Source organism: Callorhinus ursinus, unplaced genomic scaffold, assembly GCF_003265705.2.
Source record: "Callorhinus ursinus isolate GAN/ISIS: 27379988/994484 unplaced genomic scaffold, GSC_fseal_2.0 scaffold19, whole genome shotgun sequence".
Taxonomy (NCBI): Eukaryota; Metazoa; Chordata; class Mammalia; order Carnivora; family Otariidae; genus Callorhinus; species Callorhinus ursinus.
This window is the reverse complement of record NW_027397081.1, coordinates 5,879,189-5,902,011: the sequence shown is the minus strand read 5'-3', so window position 1 is coordinate 5,902,011 and position 22,823 is coordinate 5,879,189. Positions and strand designations below refer to the sequence as shown.

The window sequence follows — 22,823 nt, the reverse complement described above, 5'->3', positions numbered from 1 at the left end:
GCTTATGGAGGAAATGGTAAAGCTTCTCATTTGTAAGACCTAGGGCACGGTGAGTAACAACATCCTTTTAAGAAACCTTTGACCCTGAAAACTGTCAGTTATTCAGTTATTTTAATGGATTTGCCTCTATGCAATTAATTCTCTGCGACAAGTATTTGTTCCCGGAGATTACCCGGAGAAATCAAATAATTAATTCAGTGCAGTCACATATTACGAGATGACAGATAGAAGATATCAAATGGTAAGTGACTAGCGGTTGCTGAAGCTACTGGATAAAAATTCAGCTCTGGACAATGTGTGAATTGTAATCATATGGACCTCCATGTCTGTAATGAACGTGACGTAGGTAAGTTAGATTACATATTAGGCTCTGTAATTAATATATCTGTCCAGAGAAAAACATAGCGTAAAATCAACTGTCATTCTTTCAAACACCTACTTCTCTGAGTCTTCCACTGAGCAGCATCTAAGTTTGCTAATATGATATAAGCATCACAGAGAGCCTCAACACTTCTGACCATCTGAGGTCTCCTACTTCTGATAGTATGTATTATTCTGTTTGCAGCCTCGGTTCGATCCTATTCGGAAAAGAAAAAACAAAAAAACATTACATTAAGAAATACCCAACACTTACTTTTCAGAGTTATAACAAAAGGAAAAGCAAAATTTATGCACTAAACATTGGAAAGACTATAATCGCTCAGAAACGAACAAAATAGTCACCTTATGAATGAAATACATCAAAGGTAGAATAATATCAACAGTAAAGGACTTGGGTGTATTTTGAAATGTATTTTTTCTTTGCTCGATGCTGTGAGAGAAAAAAGTATTGGTATCCACTATGCTTGGAGAATATTCAGGAATTTTGAACCAGTTTTAGGTGGCATAACAACAAAGGATTTGAAAACTGAATACGGTCAACACACATTCTTAGAATCCCTAAGATTTAAGAAAGGAATATTGGGGTGCCTGGGTGGCTCAGTCGTTAAGTGTCTGCCTTCAGCTCAGGTCATGATCCCAGAGTCCTGGGATCGAGCCCCCCATCGGGCTCCCTGCTCGCCCAGAGACCTGCTTCTCCCTCTCCCGCTCCCCCTGCATGTGTTCCCTCGCTGTCAAATAAATAAATAAAATCTTTAAAAAAAAGAAAGGAATACTGTGGGAAAGTATGAATACTACAATTCAAAAAGGTATGTATTAATTTAATCCAAATACCTCATCGAGCGGAGAGCTTTGTTTAGGTGCATTTTTAATTATTCTATTCCTTCTTGCTGCCTCTGGTTTGGTCAAAAATTCATCTTTGTTTGCATTTGCTAAGGCCAGTATAATAAACAAAGTGTGATGAGGGTGATCCATTGAAATTCTAGAGATAAGCTATCAAAAAATAAAGAACTATTAGTTTTACGCAACCAACCAATCAAACAAAAACAGAAAATCCGTAACATTTTTCCTTTTGTTTGGCGTTACAGATATGTGCTTCTCCACCAGATGCCGCCGTGGGTAGAGTGTGTGTGTGAGACGGAGGAACAGGGAGGAATGACAGAGAAACGGAGAGATGAGACAAAAGGAAATTTTTATTCCCACCCTTTTACAGCATAATAAATACAAATGACTAAAATACTTCTATATTTTCATTTCCTAGAGTGGAACAGTAATGTATAATATATGAAAGAAAAGCAACTGTGTTTTGATTTTCAGGTTTACTTACATTATTGAGGACTTCATGAAATCCAAGGCCCCCCATCATTTTGGTCCCCATTCTAGCAGCCAACTGGTACATAAGAGGCAAAAATTTGTATGATGGAATCTTCATTCCATCGGTCTACAATAAAAAAAAAAAAAAGCCTTAAGAAACAATGCATTTAAAAAAGCCTCACATCTAAGCAAATAAATTATTTTAAGATAATGCTACTAGCACAAGCATCTACTTGTTAATAACACTTCGCTAATTACATTTTTCCCTTGACATTCATCTTATCTTAGTCTTCCTGATGGGTATTCTAGATTGATTCACTGGTGAGTCACAGTATTTGATCCTAAATTAAACTGTATTCAGAACCGGAACACTCGCACTGATTTCATTCCAGTGAATCCAAGGAGGACAAATGTGGATAGGAGGGTATTGTGATCTCGACTACAGAGAAGTCGGTGTATAATACAGTGGAGTAACTTGTGCCCTGTATGCTACAACTAACAGGATTTATGAGCACTAGCAGCAGAGATTGCTTCTATCATGAGGCTTATCATTCTTTCCATCCAGAAGAAACATTTTACTTGTACGCTTCAAATTGGCTGCCAATATAGGTCCTGTAAGCCTAACTTTAATATCATCAATAAAATCTAAAATTTTTAAATAAAAACTTATGAAATACTACTGCCTTAATGTTTTCCTAAAACTTTATTTTTCATTTACAAAAGTAATTCCCTGTAAAAATCTCAGAAAAGATAAAGCAGGAAGAAAAACCCGCCTGGGGTCACATCATCTTCAACTGCCTTCCAAACCTCCCAGTCCGGCATTCTGGCATCTTCCAGTGGTAACTGAAGAGCTACAGGCAAAGACTGAACTAAATGCTCTCATCTCTGCATAAACCTGCATCACTGGGACTCATCAAGACCCTAGGAGAAGAGCATCGAACCAAACACCAGGGATACAAAGAATTTACAGCATCTGACAGCGGTGGGCTTACGTCTGAGCTTAGCAAGCACAGGCTAGAATACTGGATTCAAAAAGAACGCTTGCCTTCATCATGCCATTGACTTCAGAAACCCCCGAATTCTCAAGCCACAGAGAACAAAGACGGAATATCCACATATCGTGTCCTTCTCCACTCAGTAAGCAACTGATGTAATTCTCAACTGCTTTACATAAGAAACGTTTCCGGTCCTCTTTCAGTGCACGGAGCGCACATTCATCCAGCTCCAGCTCCCGCTGGACCTTTACTGTGTATCTTGCATTGGATAATTAAAAGAAAACACAAAACCCACAACACAAATCAACAGTCAGGTGTCCATCCCAGGAGAAAAAGCAAAATTCTAAAAATTATAAGGAAACAAACTTACTTTTAGTAACTGAAAGTAAGTCTGTGCAATTCAAAAGCCATTCTAGGCAACCAGGGACAAAGCGGACCCTCCCCAAGATGCCTATTTAACTTTCTACTTTCCCTACTGTATGCCAGACAAAGGCAGGTCTGAAGAAGGGTTTGATTACATCGGAAGAGATAACTCTTCCGTATTTAAATTAAACACCTATCTCTTTTAAACTATGATACCAACAAACCCAAAAAGCTCTACACTCTACAGTGCACTTAGAATCACACGGCATGAACTCATGCTCTGGTTCGGTACATCTCTCCATATACAGTCACTGTATCTCTGTATATCTTATCACTTTCACCTGTAGACATCTCATTACCTGTTGGTCTGGATTTTATGTTCCCTAAGAAGGCCCACTTCCTCTTTGGCCCTTTTCAGAAGAGCCTGCTTGTTTTCAAACTCTGATGATTTCATGTAGTTTTCAATTCTCTGGTACTGAGTGTCCGAGAACCGTGCTAATGAGAGAAATGCTTTCATTTTTCCATTTCTAAGCTCATCACTGCTTTCTCCGTCGTAATTTCTAGCAACTTCCACAGCCTTGAAGAAAACACAATCCATTTATATTATACAGAGATACTAAATGCATCTAAAGAATCACTCACATCAAAGAAATACCGCACTAAAGTTCCATTTATACATATATGGTTAAGCTAAATTATATGAAGTACAGTATTTTAAATTTTCAAACAGCTCTGACAGGGTAGAAATAACCCCAACAACTAATATTTTAAAGAACTGTACAAAAACAAAGGCCTCCATTAAATTTAAAGACAGTCCTATTATGATTTTCATGCGAAACTAGCTATTTCCAAAATTAATTAAACTAAAGGAGTAAGAAGGAGCAACAGGAAGGCTGAAAGGGGCTGGAGCGCAGAAGTGCAAGTCCTACTTGTAGGGTGGCTGAGATTACAAAGGAATAAAGACTGACGTGCATGTTCCTTCTATCAGCTCTTTTTGCAGAGAAAGAAATGGAGAAATGATCAGAAACAGCTGGTTAAGAGAGTAGCTAGTGGTGGGGGGTAGAGGGAGGACACATCTGGGCTTCCTTTCAAAACAGGGTCCTTCTTTTTTACCACTGTACTTCATTCTGCCTTAAAAATGACACAGATCTACAACAGTGTGTTCATGCTGAGCAACTCTCAAGGGTTGTTAGAAAAGCTCACCTTTTCTAGATAGGTCTGCATGATGACCGCAGGGTTTTCTAGGCAAGTTTCTGCTAACCAGGTGCCACAAACTCTCAGACACTCTGCATATGTAAGTCTTAGGTCAGGATCATTCTGTATACAAAAAGCAGTATCTTAAAATGTAATTCACTACCACGACTATACGAAAGTATGTTCCATGTGGGGGGGAAAAAGCAGGTTAAAAGCATTTTTCCTCATCGGCTTTCACCATGCAACGATTTTAATAATGACAAGTAGGTAAGTTTCATGAAATAATCTCTCCTATTGGAGCAACTCACAATTACTGAACACTCGTATAAGCCAGGCACTTTACAAAGGCTCTATCGGTGTGTATTACCTCATTTCAAGAGGTTCAAGGTTCAAGAACCCTGTGACCTGAGTCCTGTCATTATCCCTAATATGCCGAGTGCACCACTAACAAGGTACGAGGGGGGGGGGCACCTGCAGCCAGACCTACTTCAGGCTACACTTGTTGGGCGACCAGTAAACATCACACTGTGTTAGCTCCCAGTGCTGTGGCACAGTGACCAACTCTCGGGTAACGAGGACGTCGTCCGAGCGCCCAGGCCCAGAGTGCACTCAGCTGGGCGTCACTGAGCACGTGTGTGTCCGACCAGCACAGCGTGATTGCTACCAACGCCTCTACTCCGTCATCACGCGCCGGAGAGAGAGGTACAGAAGCTAACAAGTCTTCAGGAGCCAGTAGGCAACAGTAAAGAAAATATCAGACATGGGACTTCCTAAGTAGGTGGACTGACAATCACTCCAACGTGCTCTTCTTTTAACTTTTGTTCTCTCACGCCTTTCCTCTTGTATTTATTTCAAACTTAGAGTAGCTCTTTCTCCCCACCCCGCCTGTGCCTATAGTAGCTCTTTCGTGCCTGTTTCCCACACACTCTTCTCCAATTCTACGTAAAGTTAAAAAAAAGGCTTAACACTGGGATAAATCAAATCAATCTACCACAAGATGGACAGATAGAATTACTGTAAATAGAAAAAAAATGAGTATTTTCTAAACTTCTTTTACAAATACTAATTTTCCAGGCTCCTTTTTTACAATTTCCTGTTCATGGACCAGTAACTTCACTGTGGCTTTATTAAAAATATCTTAAAGCACAGTAACTTTTTTATAACAGGAATTAATTCAGCCAATAAAAAAAAGTGAACCTCTGCACAACTGGCATCCAACTTCTTGATCATTTGCTTGAGAATACTCAGGGCAAGACTCTGCTCCTTTTTTGCCCAAAATACTTGTGCTTCCTCCAGCTGCCACTCAGAGACTCCACAACTAGCTGGATTATACTGTTTAATTTGAAATATTGCCCTTTCAGGGAGCTGAAATGAAAAGGACATACGGGAATAAATACCTTTACTATTACTACTACTACCGCGAATAATCATCACAGCAGTCACTAGCATTCATTGACAACTATGTGTCAGGACTGTCTTAAGCACATCTCTACCTGCCTCCCCCAGCCCCACCTCTGTCTTTCTCATAAGTATATACATACAAGCATATGTATGTACGTATATGTGTGTACACGCACACTGTATACCATCACTTAACTGCTACCAATATTAAGTTAGGTATCTTATCATTTTAGAACCAGAAAACAGGCTTAGAGAAGATAAGTCCCTGTCCAAGGCTTAAACTCAGGTCTGATGCCAAAAAGGGAAATCTTGAACAATTACACTAAACAATAGCAATCTGTTTCTCAAAGACATTTCTGTTTTACTCATGCTTTCTATTTTTTGTCATAAAAGGAAAGGTCATGGGGCGAGTCGACACGGTTTTGAATCCTATTACCTGAGTGTTCTCGACAGTTCGGGCTAGTATGGAGAGTTCTACAAGGTGCTTGGTGAGAATGTCCCTAAAACATTCTCTCTGGGAGTTCTCCATTTCCTTTTCCATCAGGATCTCCAAAATGACTGTGCGGAGAGCCATGATGGGCTCCTGAAAACTGAAATCACTGTCTTTGAGAAGCTGGGAGTGTTTCCGCCACTTAGTGTAAACTTCGGAGGGTTGCCTGTCCGTGCCTGATCTGAAAGCACAATCGCCGAATTCATGTAAGCAAGAGAAAAAAGAAAACAAAATCCCTATTGTGCAGGTTCTACATTGAAGATATAATACAAAGGAGTTTTTGCAGTAACAAAACTAGAAATTCAAAAGAAGGACCAAAGTTTAGAAAGCTACAAAACACACGGGCTACAGACGATGAACATTTTTAAGGATTTTCTTAAAAATGCTCTTCAACCTCACAAAAAGCAGCATTTCTAAGTATATATTCTTCTGAAAAGAGAAGACATTCATCAGGCCTGTCACACAAAACGCTTCAACACTCCCTGTGGCAAAAGCAGACATGTCAGCAAGGAAATGAAGTGAACTCATTAATTTCCCCTGTGCCCCACTATGCACAGGGGATGACTCTATGCGTAATTATAGTTGTTAAAGAAATCACAATTCAGTGAGAGAAATACTGGCACCTGGCAAACATTATTTATTAAAAGAAGAGAAAATGCATACTGTACAACTAGTTTACATGAAAAATCCACACGAAGAAGTACTGTCCAATCCTTCAGGACCCCTGCGCTGACAGGAATCGAGAGGAAGCAGGAACAGCAAGAAGATGATAAGGGGAGGACTAGGAAATGATAGCTGCTTTCGGAAGCTCCTAGGACAGCACAGCGGAGGACACCTAGAACGATACTGATCCAACGCAGGGCTATAACACAATGGCGTACTATGCGCTCTGGCAAACAACCAGGAAAAAACAATTTTATCTGGAGTACGAGAGGGGAAGAGCTGTGAAGAAGAAAGCACAAAGATGCTAAATTCCAAAAATTTGTATTTTTACAATAAATATTTTTGAAAATGCTTCTTTTACTAAGAGCACAGCTCATGAGGCTAATCGACATATCTTGATGAAAGAAACAAACCTACTGACAGCGTCTTTTCTTGTTTTGTAAGTCACTGCAGAGAGAAAAGAGCAGAGCTGCACTTGAGGGCTCATTACAAAGTCCTCCGAACCACATACCTGGAGAACAGCTCCCCGATGTTCTCAAGCTCGCCAATGGCCTGCAGCCTGCTGAGCGTGGGGTAGAGGGAGTACACAGACTCGAGGCCCCCCTTGCACAGCTCTTCCACTTCTTTCACCCTGGAGGCAGAAAATACAAGACACGTGGGACACTAAGAGGTTTTCAGAAAGATGGAAGCTCAAATCTGCTTGTAAAGAGTTCTTCTCACTGACTCTGCTGGTAATCAAATGCTCCTGACATTCTCAAGCAGCAGCATAATGCGGCAGGCATGGAGTCATCGCTCAGACTGAGAGTTCACCCTGGATCTCCCATTCCAGGCTGCTAACTGGGGCCACATGACTGGGTTCCTACGCTTTATCCACTTTCAGAATTATTTTGAGGCTTAGAGAGCACGTATGCAAAGAGCCTGACAAAACGGCCAGCAACATAAGAAGCACTGAAATGGTAGCGGATATTTCTGTACTATACTACAGGATTTAATAGGTCACTAACTACTGTTAAATAAAAACCAGTGTGTTATGTGTGTTTAGTCTGTTACAGTTAAGTACCTCCTTGTGCATGATCTCATCTGTGCCTCACAACAAGCCCAAGTATTGGTAAACCCTGACCGTGAGTCACCACTTTAGAGAAAGAACACTAATGCTGAGAGGTAAATGCCACACAACTACCAGAGGAGACAAGATTAAAACTGTTGGGACACAAAGGTCCAGGAAGTGGAGAGAGAGGTGGGAATCAACAAGATGTTCTTGAAGGTTCTGCATAAAGAGCTGACATGGTCCCAAAGGGAGTTTTTTTTTTTTTAAAGGAAAAAACAGATTTGAACCACATGAACAAATAAAAAGGTACTATATATATATAAAAAAAGTAACAATTTATGTAAGTACCTAACATGAGCATGCTGCTACATTTAAAACAAAAAATAGAAAGGTTCTATTAGAACTATACATATATACATATATTTGACATACATACATTAAAGAATTCTCTAACATAAAACATTTGAAACACAGAGAATCCCTTTTCAAGATATGGAAAACAACTGTTAAGACAGGCAAACCCACAGTTCCTACAAGAACCTTCCTGTGGAAGAAAAAACACATCCCAGTGCTTATTCCTCAGATGTACAGCAGCTATGAAGTTGTTAGTCACGGGATTTTGCACCCCCGCCCCCCACTGCCTCCAAGCTGTGCTGCTCGAGTGTCAACGTGACTGGCATGATTCATCACACAGGGAACTTGGTTTCTGGGAAGATGGCAATGACAAAGAAACAGCCAGACCAAAGCCACCAAGTCCTTATCCCTTCACCAGTGCAAATCCTCACACTGAAATTATTCATCAGGTTTTCAGAAAAGAAGCCATGACATTAAATGTTAAGATATAGTAACTCATGGGCGCCTGGGTGGCTCAGTTGGTTAAGCGACTGCCTTCAGCTCAGGTCATGATCCTGGAGTCCTGGGATCGAGTCCCACATCGGGCTCCCTGCTCAGCAGGGAGTCTGCTTCTCCCTCTGACCCTCTTCCCTCTCATGCTTCCTATCTCTCATTCTCTCTCTCTCTCAAATAAATAAATAAAATCTTTAAAAAAAAAAATAAAAAAAAAATAAAAAAATAAAAAAAAAAAGATATAGTAACTCATTTTATAATACCTGGCGTATCTGAGACTTTCGTAAAATGTGGAGAATTCTCTATCTCTCAGAGACTGCAGAGCATTGTACAATGATTCGTGGTAACTGGTTCCTTCTATTCCTTTGCTGTGAAATAATTAAAACATAAAAGGAAAAAATGTAATTATAAACAAAGAATCCTAAAATATAGATGTATAATGCTGTCCCATTTAAGCCATGTAGACGTGCCTACAGCTGCAGCGTCTATGACACATGAAACCCCCAACCCCCGTGACACTCAGGGAGTGCGATGAGGAACAGCTCACTGCGTACGACTCAAGAAATGGCAGGAAAAAGCACCCGAGTTCTTCTTACTTAACGGAAGGGCAGTGGCCCCACTGCATGTTCCTCCATGCTGCTTGGTAGTGGAGCTCCTGCAGCTCGGCACACCACTCCTTATTTTCATGATCTAATCCTTTTAAATAGACGGAAAGAATATGGCAGAGTCCCAGATTCTGCAAGGCCTAAGCAGGAGTGTAAAAAAAAAAAAAAAAAAAAAAGTTCAGTACTCAAAGGTAGCAGAACTAGAGACACAAAAAATAGCAATCGAACATGAAAAGTAACTTTCACAACACATCACTGGAAATCCCCCAATACTCTTTAGTATGTTCCCTCTCTGCCAGGAACAAAGAGGGCGCTCCCACGACTCTGCCCTGTGATGGAAGAAGGCTACAGAACATCGGCCAGCAGCACAGCTGACGGCGCCCAGGCCAACTCGAACACAGACCACGAGGAACGGTTTACGTGAGACACACCCACCACATGGCGCACTGGACACTGTTAAGAAATGTCTTCTGCTGTCGGCCAACAAGACCGCGATCAACAAATCTACACTCTCTTTGAGGTCAATGACCTGCCCGATTCAGCTGTGTGTCCCCCTGGGTTTTCAGCTCAATGCCGAAGAGCAGGGAACGTTCTCATCTCTAGTGTGTCTCCACTGACAGACTGAAATCAGCTCAGCACGAGGCCAGCAGTGCTTCTCCAGGGCAGAAAATAGCTCACCTGAATTATCCCCGCCTGGCGGGTTGCTGAGGAGATGGCCGTCTCAAGGTCGTACGTCACCAGGGCTTTCCCCCACATTGCTTCATGTTCGTATGTTCGTAGTCTGTAACGGAAGATTTCCAAAACACCTTTTGAGTTCCACATTCATGGAAGTCCTTCACAGAGAGAATTACGACAGCGTTATCTAGAAACGTGCAGTTTACCTAGTGAGGGGCTGTAACAGTTTCCCTCCACCACAGCCATACAGACTATCGGGCTCTCCTATACTTCTGTAGATTTCTAAGAGCAGATCCTAAAAACACGGCAGCAACAAACATTGGAGAGGGAAAAATATCACTTTATGAATTTAGCAAACTGGAACTTTTATCATTACCAACATGTATCTCCTAACTCTAAGTGCTATGTTACAAAAGTAAAAGACAGTGATGCTGAAATAAAAAATTTTGAACCAGCAACACAACAAATTGATCCCAAAGAACAGTATGAATGACTCCTTGAAAAGAACTGCTCACAATTTCATGAATTAAGTAAGAAATCAATCCCAATCTACCAGGCTTTTAACATAGACAAAAATAATCATAAAAACAAAAACAAATAGGGGCGCCCGGCGGGCTCAGTCAGGGGAGCATGTGACTCCCGATCTCAGGGTCATGAGTTTGAGCCCCATGCTGGGTATAAAGATTACTTAAAAATAAAATCTTAAAACCATTAAATGCAATCCCCATCAAAATACTATAGCATTTTTCACAGAGCTAGAACAAACAATCCTAAAATTTGTATGGATCCACAAAAAACCCTGAATTAAAAAAAAAAAAGAAAGAAAACAAAAACAATCTTATCAAGAGCTAAAACCACGCAGGGAAAAATGACGTCTGCAAAGTCTGACTCGTGAAAACTGAATGTAGTAAAAATAAAGGTCACGAATTTTTCTTTGAAAAAAATCAAAAATGCATTATGTTACAGTTGGTAAAATGTGGCATGGATAAAGAAGTGGCTTACTGACAAATCTTTGTTGTAAAGTTGCACAAAACTGATTCTGTTTAAAAACCATCTCAGTAAAATAAAAATAGAAAACAATGGAAAACTGGGGCGTCTGGGTGGCTCAGTCAGTTAAGCATGCAACTCTTGGTCTCAGCTCAGGTCTTGATCTCTGGGTCATGAGTTCAAGCCCTGCACTGGGCTCCATGCTGGGCGCGGAGCCTACTTAAGAAAAAAAAAAAAATGAAAGAGAAAAGAGAAAAATGAAAAAGCTAGAAACTGGTTGCATAGAAAACCAGTCAAGCACTTTAAGTGCCTTAACAGTGCTTGCTCTGGGAAATATTTACTACATACAAATTCATTGATACTGGCATAATTTTATACTTCTAATTAAACTGTTTACATTCATGAACATGAAATTGAGCCCGTGGTGTTGTTCATTCAGTACCCAAGCCTAGTACAGTGTCTGACACACAAAAATACTCTAAAAACTCAGTAAAAGAGGGTAAGACTATAAAAAACCAAAAAGGGAAAAGAGAAAGGAGAATGGGATCAACCAGTAGAGAGAACACACTTCACACAAGGCGTGGCTGAGGGTTCTGAAGGGAAGGCGACCCCCAACTAGTCACGTGAAGTTCAGGGCCGGGGGCATTAGCAAGTGCTGCTTCGGGCAGGAGCAGGGAAGGAGAGGCAACAGAGACAGAAGACACTCAGGTCCTTCACAAGGAGGTCCGGCCGGCCCTGAGGGAAGGGAGGCCAGAAAGGATGAAACAGAGGGAAATGATTTTGTGTTAGTTTGAAGGGAAATGATTTTATTTTTTCTTAAATAGGCTCCACACCCAACATGGAGCAAAAGCAGGAGAGACAACTAGGGATTTAAGCAGAGTCGAAAGGCTGAAACTGTCATTTCAGAGGAATAAGCTGACCAAAGAAATTCAGTGAGGACGGACATTAGGAGATTTAGAGAAGAAGCCATCTGCCCTGAGATGTGACATACAATAAACAAGTAAACAAATGAATATATGACTATAAATGTTAAATGCTATGAAGAAAATGAACAGGCTACTGTGGCAGAAAACATATATTATAAATTCACCCTGTGAGACAGGTAGTTTTCCTTCCAACTTTCAGATGAAGGTCGGAAAGGGTAAGTAATTTTGTGCAAGATTTTACAACAATTGGCAGAGTCAGAATGAGAACTCAAGTCTGTCTGCTACTCCAAGGCCTAACCTTCCCCCACACCAGGAACTTACATGACAGTCCAAAAAGTCATGTCAGTTTGAAAATCAAATGACATCTCTATAATCTCTGTAACAAAATAATAATCCAAAATATAAAATAAATAGTATCACAAATAAGGTCTCTATAATATTTACCTGTAAACTTATTCCAGTTTCTTCTTTACTTTTTTCACTCAAACTAGAAATAGCTGTACTCTGGCTTGCTTCTTCAAACGTAAGACTTCTGTTTGTAACAAGAGCACTTCTTTTAATGAGAATATACTATTTTGAAGCTTGTTAATATATACAATATAGACTTGGATGGGAAAAAATAACCAAGATCACAGATAAAACATAATGAACCATTTATACTTTAAAATGCAATATAACTTACACCTAGAGTGGAAAAAAAATTCTGAGTATTAATTTTTCGAAGGAGAATCAAATTTTAATGACAGTCTGATATATGGGAAGGCCAAATGCCAAAACAAACTTATTTACAGAGCCAGGCCTGTTTAAAAATAGATGCTCCCCAATTCCTAAATGTTCTGTCAGTGGTTTTACCCGAAGTTCAACCTCATTAATAATCACAGGCACACAAATTAAGACCACACTGAGACACCACTTACCTCCTGATAAATTGGCGAAAATCAAGAAGTCTGATAATATTAAGTGTTGAGAGGGAAGTGCATCAGTGGGATCCACCTACACCCAAGATTATAAAACTAACAAGCAACAGGATGAAAACTCAAGTTTGTGGACTCCAAGGCCTTAGCTTTAAACCATGCACTTATATAGAGGACATTCAGTCCCGTTAAGTAATTTCAACTCAGAAATCATGCCACCTACGAACTGTTTATGACAATAATAACCCAAAGTATAAAATAAGTCTTATCATCAGGGATAGTACCTCTGTATTACCTATCAGCTCCCTTCCTTAAATGTAAGCTTCTCTACTGATCTACTTCCTCATGAACTACATTTCTGAGAAGGATGCAAACTGGTATAACCATGTTAAAAAACAACTGGGCACTATGTTAATAAGGTTGAAATTGTGCATACCCGGCAACCGAGCAATTTCACACTGAGATACAGATCATGAACCGGGGAATGAGCCAACGAACTGTGGTGTGTCCTCGCATGGAACATGAAGTGGTGGTGACAAAGTAATGAACTACAGCCACACGCAACACAGATAAAGCTCACAAAAATACTGAGCAGAAAAACAAGTTGTAGAAAAGTCCACATATAATTCATGCTAAAGCTCAAAAATGAGGAAAAGTGAACCGTATTTATAGGTTCACACTCGTCTGATAAAAACAGCATCCGTAAGAACGAGGTAACACTGACCCCCCGGAGGGGGGCACAGAGTGCTGAGTGACAGAACCGTACTGACAACATCCGACCTTTCTATGCAGACACTACATATAGGTTCCTTACTGGCAAGTCACGGAGAAAAAGTCAGTTTTCAGAGGAACAATCTGGACAGTGGGGGAGACAGTCCTGGAGCGATGACTTTGTCAGCCCCAGGCTGTAAGTGCCCAGGCTAAGCGCGTGGCGGGCCCCGCGGTCCCCACCTCCCGGACCAGGAACACCGAAACCACTGAGGATGTGAGCTCACACCTCGGGTCTAAATCGGTTTGAGGGAGTTTTGGATTTCTTTCCAAAAAATTTCTTGGAAATTTCATCTATTCTCAAGAGCAAGTTAACAAATCAAACTGCAGGGCACCTATCAGACTCACTGAAGAAAACCAGCATTCCCTACGCTCCGTCAAGCTTGTCTCTCTGCCCTCCCTTTGCCATCAGGCACCTGGGGGGGGGGAATCAAAACCAAACTGTTAAAGCAAACAGCAAGCCGTATGTGTCAAGGACTTGTTCCTAAAGTTAACCAAAATAAAAATCCAGGCCCTCCTGCTTATTAAACAAGTAATTTTGCAAAAATGTGCCAAATTCTATACAATCACCTACCTACAAATTAAGGTGATCTTATTTACACTCATCGAAGAGCTCAGTTATTCACTCCTGATTAGTAAGAAATACTCTACTGTAAAACCAAGGTACTGAAACCCATTCAGATCATAATTACTATGCAGACCCTGACTCAAATTTTAAGTCTCTAAGAATAAGCAATAATCAATTTCTTACTCATTATATTACAGAATAGAACTGTCTTCATAGAAAGTCTATAGTGATGGTGACCATATCAATTACATGTTACACACAGTATCTATATATTGTAGATTTGTGTTTTCAGTTGAAAAGTAGAAATTAAATACCAAGCCAGAGAGTTAAGAAATCAGTCCAGGCACACTAGTTTATGTTTGGAGTAGGATCTGAATTCTGGATCCTGGTTTTCCACAGTCTAAGAACCACAGTGCTTCCAGCTTAAGGACAATCCAAAGCAGAAACTGTTAAGTCGCAAGCGTGAGAAATGTAGCAACGTTATACATCTTTTTTATTTCAATTCTGTAATATGAATGGCTCTGTGGTTGGAAAACGAAGTTAACAACAAAAATAAACACTAGGCTACGTCAAATGAATAAAATCCGAGAGGGCGGTTGGGATAATACGGTGCGCATTTTCCACTCTTTAACCTTGCTGTTTTTTCTTTTCCACTATGATCTAGGAAACACCTATTCGACCCTTACAAGAGTTCTAACTTAGAGGAAAAGCTAATTAAATCAGTAGAAATCCAGGTAGACAGCAAAGTAATCTAAGTGATTTAGTCACAGAAAGAAATCAGTTACACTACTTTATAGTCAACAAGTAAAATGGATCTTGAATAAGCTGGGGTATTGGTGGTAAAACTAATTTCACTGAAATCAGGGAATCACTCAATCACATGAAACTATCTGTGATCACTGTATTAAGTTCCCGATGCTACCTGCTGTGGGGAATACAGAGAAAAGTAACTGTGGTCTCTGTCCCTCAGGGGTTTGCTATCCGGAGAATGTCTACACTTCTTAAGTAATAAACGTCTCTATTTTATTTCAGAGCACAATGACTTATTTCTTTTCAAATATTATCATTTCACTTTTAAAGACAGGAAACTTCTATCTAAGATGTGTTTTAAATGGGAGAGCAGGAGCAAAACAAACTATTTTTACCTGAACCAAAGCGATGTCAACACGGACTTAAAAAACCAAAGGGCTGAATTCCATTACCTTTTGTCCTGGTCTTCCATGCTTTTCTTATCTGCGTAGATCTCTGCATAGAGCAATGCTGTGAAGTGAGCAGCGCAAGACTGAGCGACCTTGGCAACCTCTAGATAATTCAACTCCAGCCAAAAAGCGTCATCAAAAACTGTTCCTAAGGAAGGTCTAAAGAAAAATGTTAACATGTGATCAGGTCCGTTTCTTCAACTTCACTATCAAGAGAAAAGCATGCTCATCTAGGACACAGTGGTATCGAGTTCTGGTGAAAAAGAATATTACATTCAAATCCCCCAGACCCACGTGTCCCCCCAATACAGAGCTGTCCCATTCTCAGCATGGCTGAAGAGCCCTACCTCTGACCCCTTGTGGATCGCAAACCACGAAGGCGGTGGGTCATCGGCTCATACAAACGTGGGGCTCATACTTGCCCTTCATCAAGGGGTCCGTGGACCATAGGCTAAACATGGGCTGCACAGAACAGCGAGTGACACCTACACAAATCTTTTCAAGTGGCCAAGAAAATGAAAATACTGTTTCTGCTAAGACGCAATTCCATGTTTCTCCTACTGCAGTTCATTTTCTAAGTCACTCAATCAAAATCTTCTGTGGTAACAGCAGGTCAGGATTGGAAGGGACCAGAGCCACCACCTTTTCCAAAACCATCATCATATGTGAGATATGACAAGGGAGTGGTCAAGAGTGCTGGTTTCAGAGGAGGGTACAACCTGGCTCAAGCCCAGCTGAACCCCCACTACAAGCTGTACCATCTGCAGCAGCTTCACTTCTTGAGCCTCAGTTTCCTCACTTGGAAAGCCCGGGGACAGTACACGTCAACAGTCAGTGCAATGATTAAATGATGCTCATCAGGCTGATGAATCAGGTGCTAACACTTCACTGCCGCTACTGGGGAACCCACATTTCAGAGATCACACAGCTCCCAAGTACCGGACCTGGACTTGAACTCAGGTCCTTACACCCTTTGTTCCATTCGTATTCTTTCAAACTCTTCTTTGAGGCCTGTTCAGAATGAGAACTGAAGACGAAGAACTTTTATCTTCTCCAAGGCCTGCCCACGTCAACACCACTCCACCTCGATGATAAATCTGCACCGAGTGATTCAAAGGTGAAGTGCCTCCCCACACCTGGGAAAGAGGACTCCAGCTACAGTTAAGCTTCTATGGGCTTTCTCAGAAGAGGATCTGGCAACCAAGAAAGTCAATCAGTAACTTTCTAACCGGCAACAGAGACACTGAAAGACCTAACATTTCTTTTCCCGAGAGTGGAGTGGGAAGGACGAGGAGCATACAGATCAGAGGTGAAGGCACGCGGGGATCTTTCGTCCCCCTCCCACCTCCGTCCCACTCTTCACCCACCACGGCCGGCAGCAGCACACGTGCTCATGAGACATCAGTTCCTACCTCCTCAAGCTACAGGCCAACCGCACTGCTTCCTCACAACCCTGCTCAACTCAGGAGCAGTATGGCTCGATCTGACCATGACCTCGAGCAACGCCTGCGCTCACTGTTAAAAATCTCATGAGGAGTAAGAGGAACAAGATCCTATACCATAAAACAAATTTATCACAATCAAGAAAATATACACTGCCACAGCAGAGTATACAGAACCATACATTTTGAGGACCGTGAGTCACAGTCAGCAACTTTTATCTTATGAAGTTCCTGACATTGACTTAACCACGGTGCCACCCTGAATATGGATTATTTCAAGATCTAAGCATTACACAAATTAAATACAGCACCTTGCAGCAGCTGCACCTAAAATAATGGTGTTAAAATTCAACCAGCAAAATTTAAAATTTCATTTTAAAATCAAAATTCACAAGCTACACTTCTAAATCCCCAAACTCAAGCAGCAATATTCCCTTCATTACCTCTTTTGTCTCCTCATGTAGTCCACGACAGCAAGCATTGTTCTCTGTGACTTTTTATCCACACAGCATCGGAACAGGTGCTCTGACTCTGACAAAGACAGAGAGCTCCCCTTAGCCCCGGACAGACTTGCTTTCATACGTTCCTCCCCCTGTGTGTCTGTCTCCCTCTAGGCTAGAGCGTCTCGTAGGCAGAAACCGGGCACAAAACTGGTTCTTAATAAATATGAATGGAGAAGTAGAATTTAATGGCATTTCTTATTCTTTTAAAATAATCTACTGTGCTTAGGGGCGCCTGGTGGCTCAGTCATTAAGCGTCTGCCTTGGGCTCAGGTCATGATCCCAGGGTCCTGGGATCGAGCCCCGCATCGGGTTCCCTGCTCGGTGGGGAGTCTGCTTCTCCCTCTCCCTCTGCCCCACCCCCTGCTCATGCTCTCTCTAACAAATAAAATCTTTAAAAGAAATAAATAAAACAGAATTTAATTACTATTTGTATCTTATTTCTGAAGGGGACTAATTCACTGATTCAGTAAATACTTATCGAGGATCTTTTCTGTACCAGGTGCTCGGGATACAACCCTGACTACGAGAGACAATTGCTGTGCGCACAGAGCTCACCGAGCTCACCGATGACACAGTGTGCTGAGCGCTAGGACCGGGAAGGTGGACGGCACGGAGAGGCTTACCGAAAGGAACCTGATCTGAACAAGAAAAGTTTCACAGAAAAAGTGGTATCTGATAGAAGAGTAACAGCGTCCCAGGCAACAGTCACACTACCTGAGACGGCCAAACAAGAACTTAGTGAAAGAGGATCAGCTGTGCCGAACCACAGAGCTGAAAAGGCAGTAAGGGCATGGGGGCAAGCAAGGAACAGACGGACTCACATTATTTACAACAGAAACTGGCAGGATCTGGCCATCAGATGGACACGGGAGAGAGGTTGTCTGGCTCGGGCAACTGAGTGCCATTCACTGAAGACATGAGAGAAGTAGGCCAAGGGAAGGGGATGGAGATGGTGAGTTTACTTTGGAGAAGTGAGTCCGGGGTGCGTAGGAGACACTCAAGGGAAGGCAGGAGACTGACAGACATCAGAAAAGATAAACCATTTAATCTGGGAGAAATCGGAAGCCACTTCCTTTTAAACCACAGAATTTTACATGTGAAATTTAAATTTTCATTTACAGCCTTATAGATATTGGCACTTTACACAGAGGTAAAATAGAACAGGCCATTTTTACCCATGAATGGCGATAGCATAAATATGTATGTATATATGATAAACATGAAAAAAAGTCTCGGCCATGTTCATGATAATAAACTGCCAGGTCATCACAGGCAGTGATTATATTAAACTTGGTAATAAAAATTGTTTTTAATATGACTTTAAATTATTTTAATATTTAAAGTTTAAATGCTTACTGGTAATTGGACCACCTACACCTTATTTCCCAAATTAAGGACAGGAGATTAGACTGGAGTTTAGACTGCAAAGTCTCTATAAGAATTTTTATTTCACGTATTTCATTTTGATAATCTAAAGAAAATTCACATAAGCATATTTCGGATTATTTACAAGACCAAGTTATAATCTACTAGGAATACAGAATGAGCTTCCGTGTCTATGTTTATAATTACATCATTTCAAACGGGAGATGTGGAAGTGCTGTCAATGGAGAAGAACTACTTAAAACATAGAACAGAGCAAAGTGAGGTCTACAAGACACCACGGTCACGTTGAACAGAGGTTTCAGCAGTCCAGAAAGAAACGACTGGGAGAATCGTGTGATCACAACATACGCCAAAGTGACAGGAACCATAGTCAAGATTGGGAAAGAGCAATTTAGTTGCAGCGAAACAGCACACAAATCAATACTTGTTTCAGAACTGTACTAGTCTCAAGTACACTAAGTGAATTTGTACCTGGTTTTATGTTTGCACATAAATATGTTAATAACACTAAAGACAGCAAGTTAACATTATAGATGTGCGAGTTTTCTTCCTTTATTTTAGGTTTGAAAAACTGACCCACAATGAGCCCTCCGGTATGAGTGTATGTATTATGGATACACACAATACACTATTCCTGCTCCTCATGTAAGTTCTCCTGCTATAAGCTCTTACTATGGGAAATATTAATTACAAAGCCTAAAAAGAAATTCGGTTATATAAGTAAATAAAGTATAATCTATTTTGGGCTTTTCTGGGGGGGGTGTTTTGTTTTGGGTTTTGTTGTTGTTGTTGCTATTGTTAAAAAAAATCCAAGGTATATACCAAATGTTAACCGTAGTTATCCCAGATCATAGGATTACAGGCAACTTAATTTTTAAATTTATGCTAATTTCTCTATTATTTTCCATAATAAATATTTTGTAATATAAAGGGTTATTTTAAAAAAATGAGTTGGCCAGATCTTTACCATAAAATTTCAACCTATCTTCCAACACGGGACCCATAATATTTGCTTGCATTTATTTGTCTTCCTTTCCCACGGCGAGAATGTAGGGTGTCTTCTTCATATCCGGGGTGCCAGTGCCAAGCTCAGTGCCTGACTCACACTGAATGCTCAGTTGCTCCACTATTAGTAGCCAAAATTCCCTGAAGGAGTACTATGCATCAAGTATTACCCTAGGTGCTTTACATATATTATCTCACTGAAAATAGACTACAACTTTCATGATGATGAGAAAATAAATATTTAGAGGTTACAGAATTAAGCCAATAAAGCATCCTGAAGGGATTCAAACAAATCTTTCTCTAGAACTGAGAAGTTAACAGTATAAATGCTAGGAATTTAACAGGATACCTGAATCCAAATTTGCAGGGGTCGTGGATCGGCTCGTTGGTAAGGAGTGTCTGAAACAGTTAGTGAAAAATCCCTGAATGTGTGCAGACAGCAGATTTCTCCATGATTCATCTGTATCTTGGAGTAAAATATCATGAATCAAGTATGGAAGCACAGTCTGACAAAAGTCAGTTTTCACCTGGAACATACAAACACAACAAGTCAACAGTCTGAGTGAAAGTAATCTATTTAACACTTTCATTCCCTGTTACGGGCATATTAGACTTAAAAGAAAAATGATAGACGAATCTGTCATGAACTCAGTGTATCTCTAAAACACACACAAAATGCATGTATCAGGGCAGTGCTTAAGAAAAATCAGAGTGACCTATGTTTCAACGTGAAGCATATGTGTTAGTTACACAACTGTCCATTTCCAATCTAGGCCATATGCACATAATGAAATTATTATGTCACAACTGCAAATAAAATTTCATGGTTGGAAAGTGTTACTAATAACACACAGTTTTCTAATTTGATATAAAGGAAAATGGGGAATCGAAGTTTAAGAGAAAAGCTGAAAATCTGATTTTTTACATTTTCTACACTCGGTAAAAAGCTGCAACGGTCATGTTCAAATGTTTATTATTTTAATAAACTCCAACTTGAGTATACAATTTGGGTACTTATTTGTGATATACTCCAAAGTGTAGAAAAGTACTTCAATACTTGTGGTACATTAAAACAGTACTCAACCTTATTTTTGTCAAGGTACTCCCTTCATGTATTTAGCACATACTACACGCACAAAACAGACAACAGATGACTAAATGCACATTTTTTCTTTTTAAACTAAAGACAAATCAAACGGCAGTTTTAGAAAAAGAATTTAAGGAATTTGGAATCGGGGTGTGGTGTGTATGTGTATTTGGAACATTTTATCTTGTGGCGCAAAGTCAGAACTTTATAAAAAAAACCTGAGTCATGCTCACTAACGGGAAATGCGCAGCGTCTAGGCTGTCACTGAGCCGACTTAGGACCAGCCCAAGGTAGTAATGCAGAGACTGTGACAATTTATTCACTGCCAACACTTCTTCTGTAGAAGCAAGGCCTGCCTTTTAAACTGCTTTCAATGAGGGCACTTTAGCAACATACTCCATCAGTTTTGTTTTTTTATTTTGAGTTTTTACTTAAATTCTAGTTAGTTAACATATATGGTAAAATTGGTTTCAGGAGTAGAAATCAGTGATCCATCGCTTACATACAACAGCCCGGGCTCATTACAAGTGCCTCCTTATGCCCATCACCTGTCTAACCCATCCCCACTCAGGTCCCTCTATCAACCCTCCGTCTGTTCTCTATTGTGAAAAGCCTCTTATGGTTTGTTTCCCTCTCTTTCTTTTCCCCCCTTCCCCTACGTTCATTTGTTTTGTTTCTTAAATTCCACATATGAGTGAAATTATATGGTATTTATCTTTCTCTGACTGACTTATTTCACTTAGCATAATACCCTCCAGCTCCATCCATGCCACTGTCTATCAGTTACTTTTAACTGGTAGATGTTGGAACCGGTCAGATATTTTGTTTTCACATTGTCATTGAATCGTGCTCGATGGTACAATATAAATTAGGTTAACATTAAAGTCTTAGAGCAACATCATATTATACTGTTTTGGATGGCGTACTTGATAAAAGTGTGTAAATTTTGTTTGATTTGGTATAGACCTCTACTCTGTTGAAATAAACTGTATTAGACCTTCAAAAATAAAAAAGCAGGGGTGCCTGGGTGGTACAATCAGTTAAACATCCAACCCTTGGTTTTGACTCAGGTTGGGGTCATGAGAAGGAACCCTGCGTTGGGGTCCACGCTCAGCATGGCATCTGCTTGGAATTCTCTCTTTCTCTCCCTCTGTGGGAAGGGAAAGACAGTGCTTACTCAATCTCTCTCTCTCATAAATGAAAAAATAATAATAAATAAATCTTTAAAAAAACAAATAAAAATAAAAAAGCAACGTTAACTGCTACCTCTTTTTCTTAAGTATACTAGGGAAAGTAAATGACAATGACCTTAAAAAAATTTTAAAAAGCAGACTTTTGGTTAATGTAAGTAATTTACAATCATCAGTATTTTAACTGTTGTTAGTAACAAATTATTCAAGGCACCCTTTAGAGCTCATCCAGTACGTAGCTACCCCAAAGCTGAGACCAACCACACAAAGCTCTAGCTACACAAAGATGCCCTGCTTGATGGATTCCCAACACTGAGCACAGGTGATGCTTCATGGACATGATGTGCACAACCACCACACTGTTTAGAAAGAGAGGCCATAAATATGGACATGGAACCCAAATGTATCGGGACAACCAAAGGAAACTACTATGAGAAGGCTCAAATACAAAAAGCATAGGTAGTAAGGGATTAAGGCAGACTAATTAATTAATCTTCTTACTTCACACATTGGCTTTAATAGTTGAAGAATTTCACTTTTTGTCCCTCCACTATCCAAAAAAGCACAAGTCAGCCTCTTTATCCAAATGTCATGATTTTCACTTTGAGGAATCCACAGGCTCATATCATCCAGGCCTTCTAAAGGACTTTCTTTGTCCAGTCTGGGGACTTCTAAAAACTAGAAAGAAAATAGTCAAAACATGTAAGTAAGGTCATTAGAAATACATTTTATCTTTCTGACACAGAACAAATACCTAGGCATAAATCTGTTTCCAAACCAAACTAAACAGAGTTAAAAATAATACTGTAGGCAATGGGTAACTCTTAAAATTAAAATACATTTATGTTTATATGGAAGGCCAAGTGGTATGATAAA

At 40.2% G+C, this 22,823-nt stretch overlaps 1 protein-coding gene across 10 annotated transcripts in view; it reads right to left on the bottom strand.

The window, feature by feature from the left end:
* ATM (ATM serine/threonine kinase) overlaps nucleotides 1–22,823 on the bottom strand; it is a 119,612-nt gene that overhangs the window by 20,663 nt on the left and 76,126 nt on the right. For 5 of the 10 annotated variants that reach the window (XM_073903689.1, XM_073903688.1, XM_073903691.1 and 2 more), the window contains 18 exons: nucleotides 22,449–22,625; nucleotides 20,020–20,197; nucleotides 17,220–17,307; nucleotides 15,338–15,493; nucleotides 12,330–12,417; nucleotides 10,179–10,267; nucleotides 9,976–10,078; nucleotides 9,289–9,437; nucleotides 8,956–9,060; nucleotides 7,310–7,429; nucleotides 6,082–6,316; nucleotides 5,442–5,609; nucleotides 4,254–4,367; nucleotides 3,410–3,627; nucleotides 2,738–2,945; nucleotides 1,706–1,819; nucleotides 1,213–1,371; nucleotides 440–578 (listed from right to left, as the gene is read on the bottom strand). In XM_073903689.1, coding sequence (XP_073759790.1) covers nucleotides 440–578; nucleotides 1,213–1,371; nucleotides 1,706–1,819; nucleotides 2,738–2,945; nucleotides 3,410–3,627; nucleotides 4,254–4,367; nucleotides 5,442–5,609; nucleotides 6,082–6,316; nucleotides 7,310–7,429; nucleotides 8,956–9,060; nucleotides 9,289–9,437; nucleotides 9,976–10,078; nucleotides 10,179–10,267; nucleotides 12,330–12,417; nucleotides 15,338–15,493; nucleotides 17,220–17,307; nucleotides 20,020–20,197; nucleotides 22,449–22,625 — 2,608 coding nt within the window. Of the gene's footprint in view, nucleotides 1–439; nucleotides 579–1,212; nucleotides 1,372–1,705; nucleotides 1,820–2,737; nucleotides 2,946–3,409; nucleotides 3,628–4,253; nucleotides 4,368–5,441; nucleotides 5,610–6,081; nucleotides 6,317–7,309; nucleotides 7,430–8,955; nucleotides 9,061–9,288; nucleotides 9,438–9,975; nucleotides 10,079–10,178; nucleotides 10,268–11,566; nucleotides 11,695–12,329; nucleotides 12,418–15,337; nucleotides 15,494–17,219; nucleotides 17,308–20,019; nucleotides 20,198–22,448; nucleotides 22,626–22,823 lie in introns of those variants that run through there. The other 5 variants (XM_073903692.1, XM_073903693.1, XR_012381469.1 and 2 more) reach the window with 5 other exon arrangements.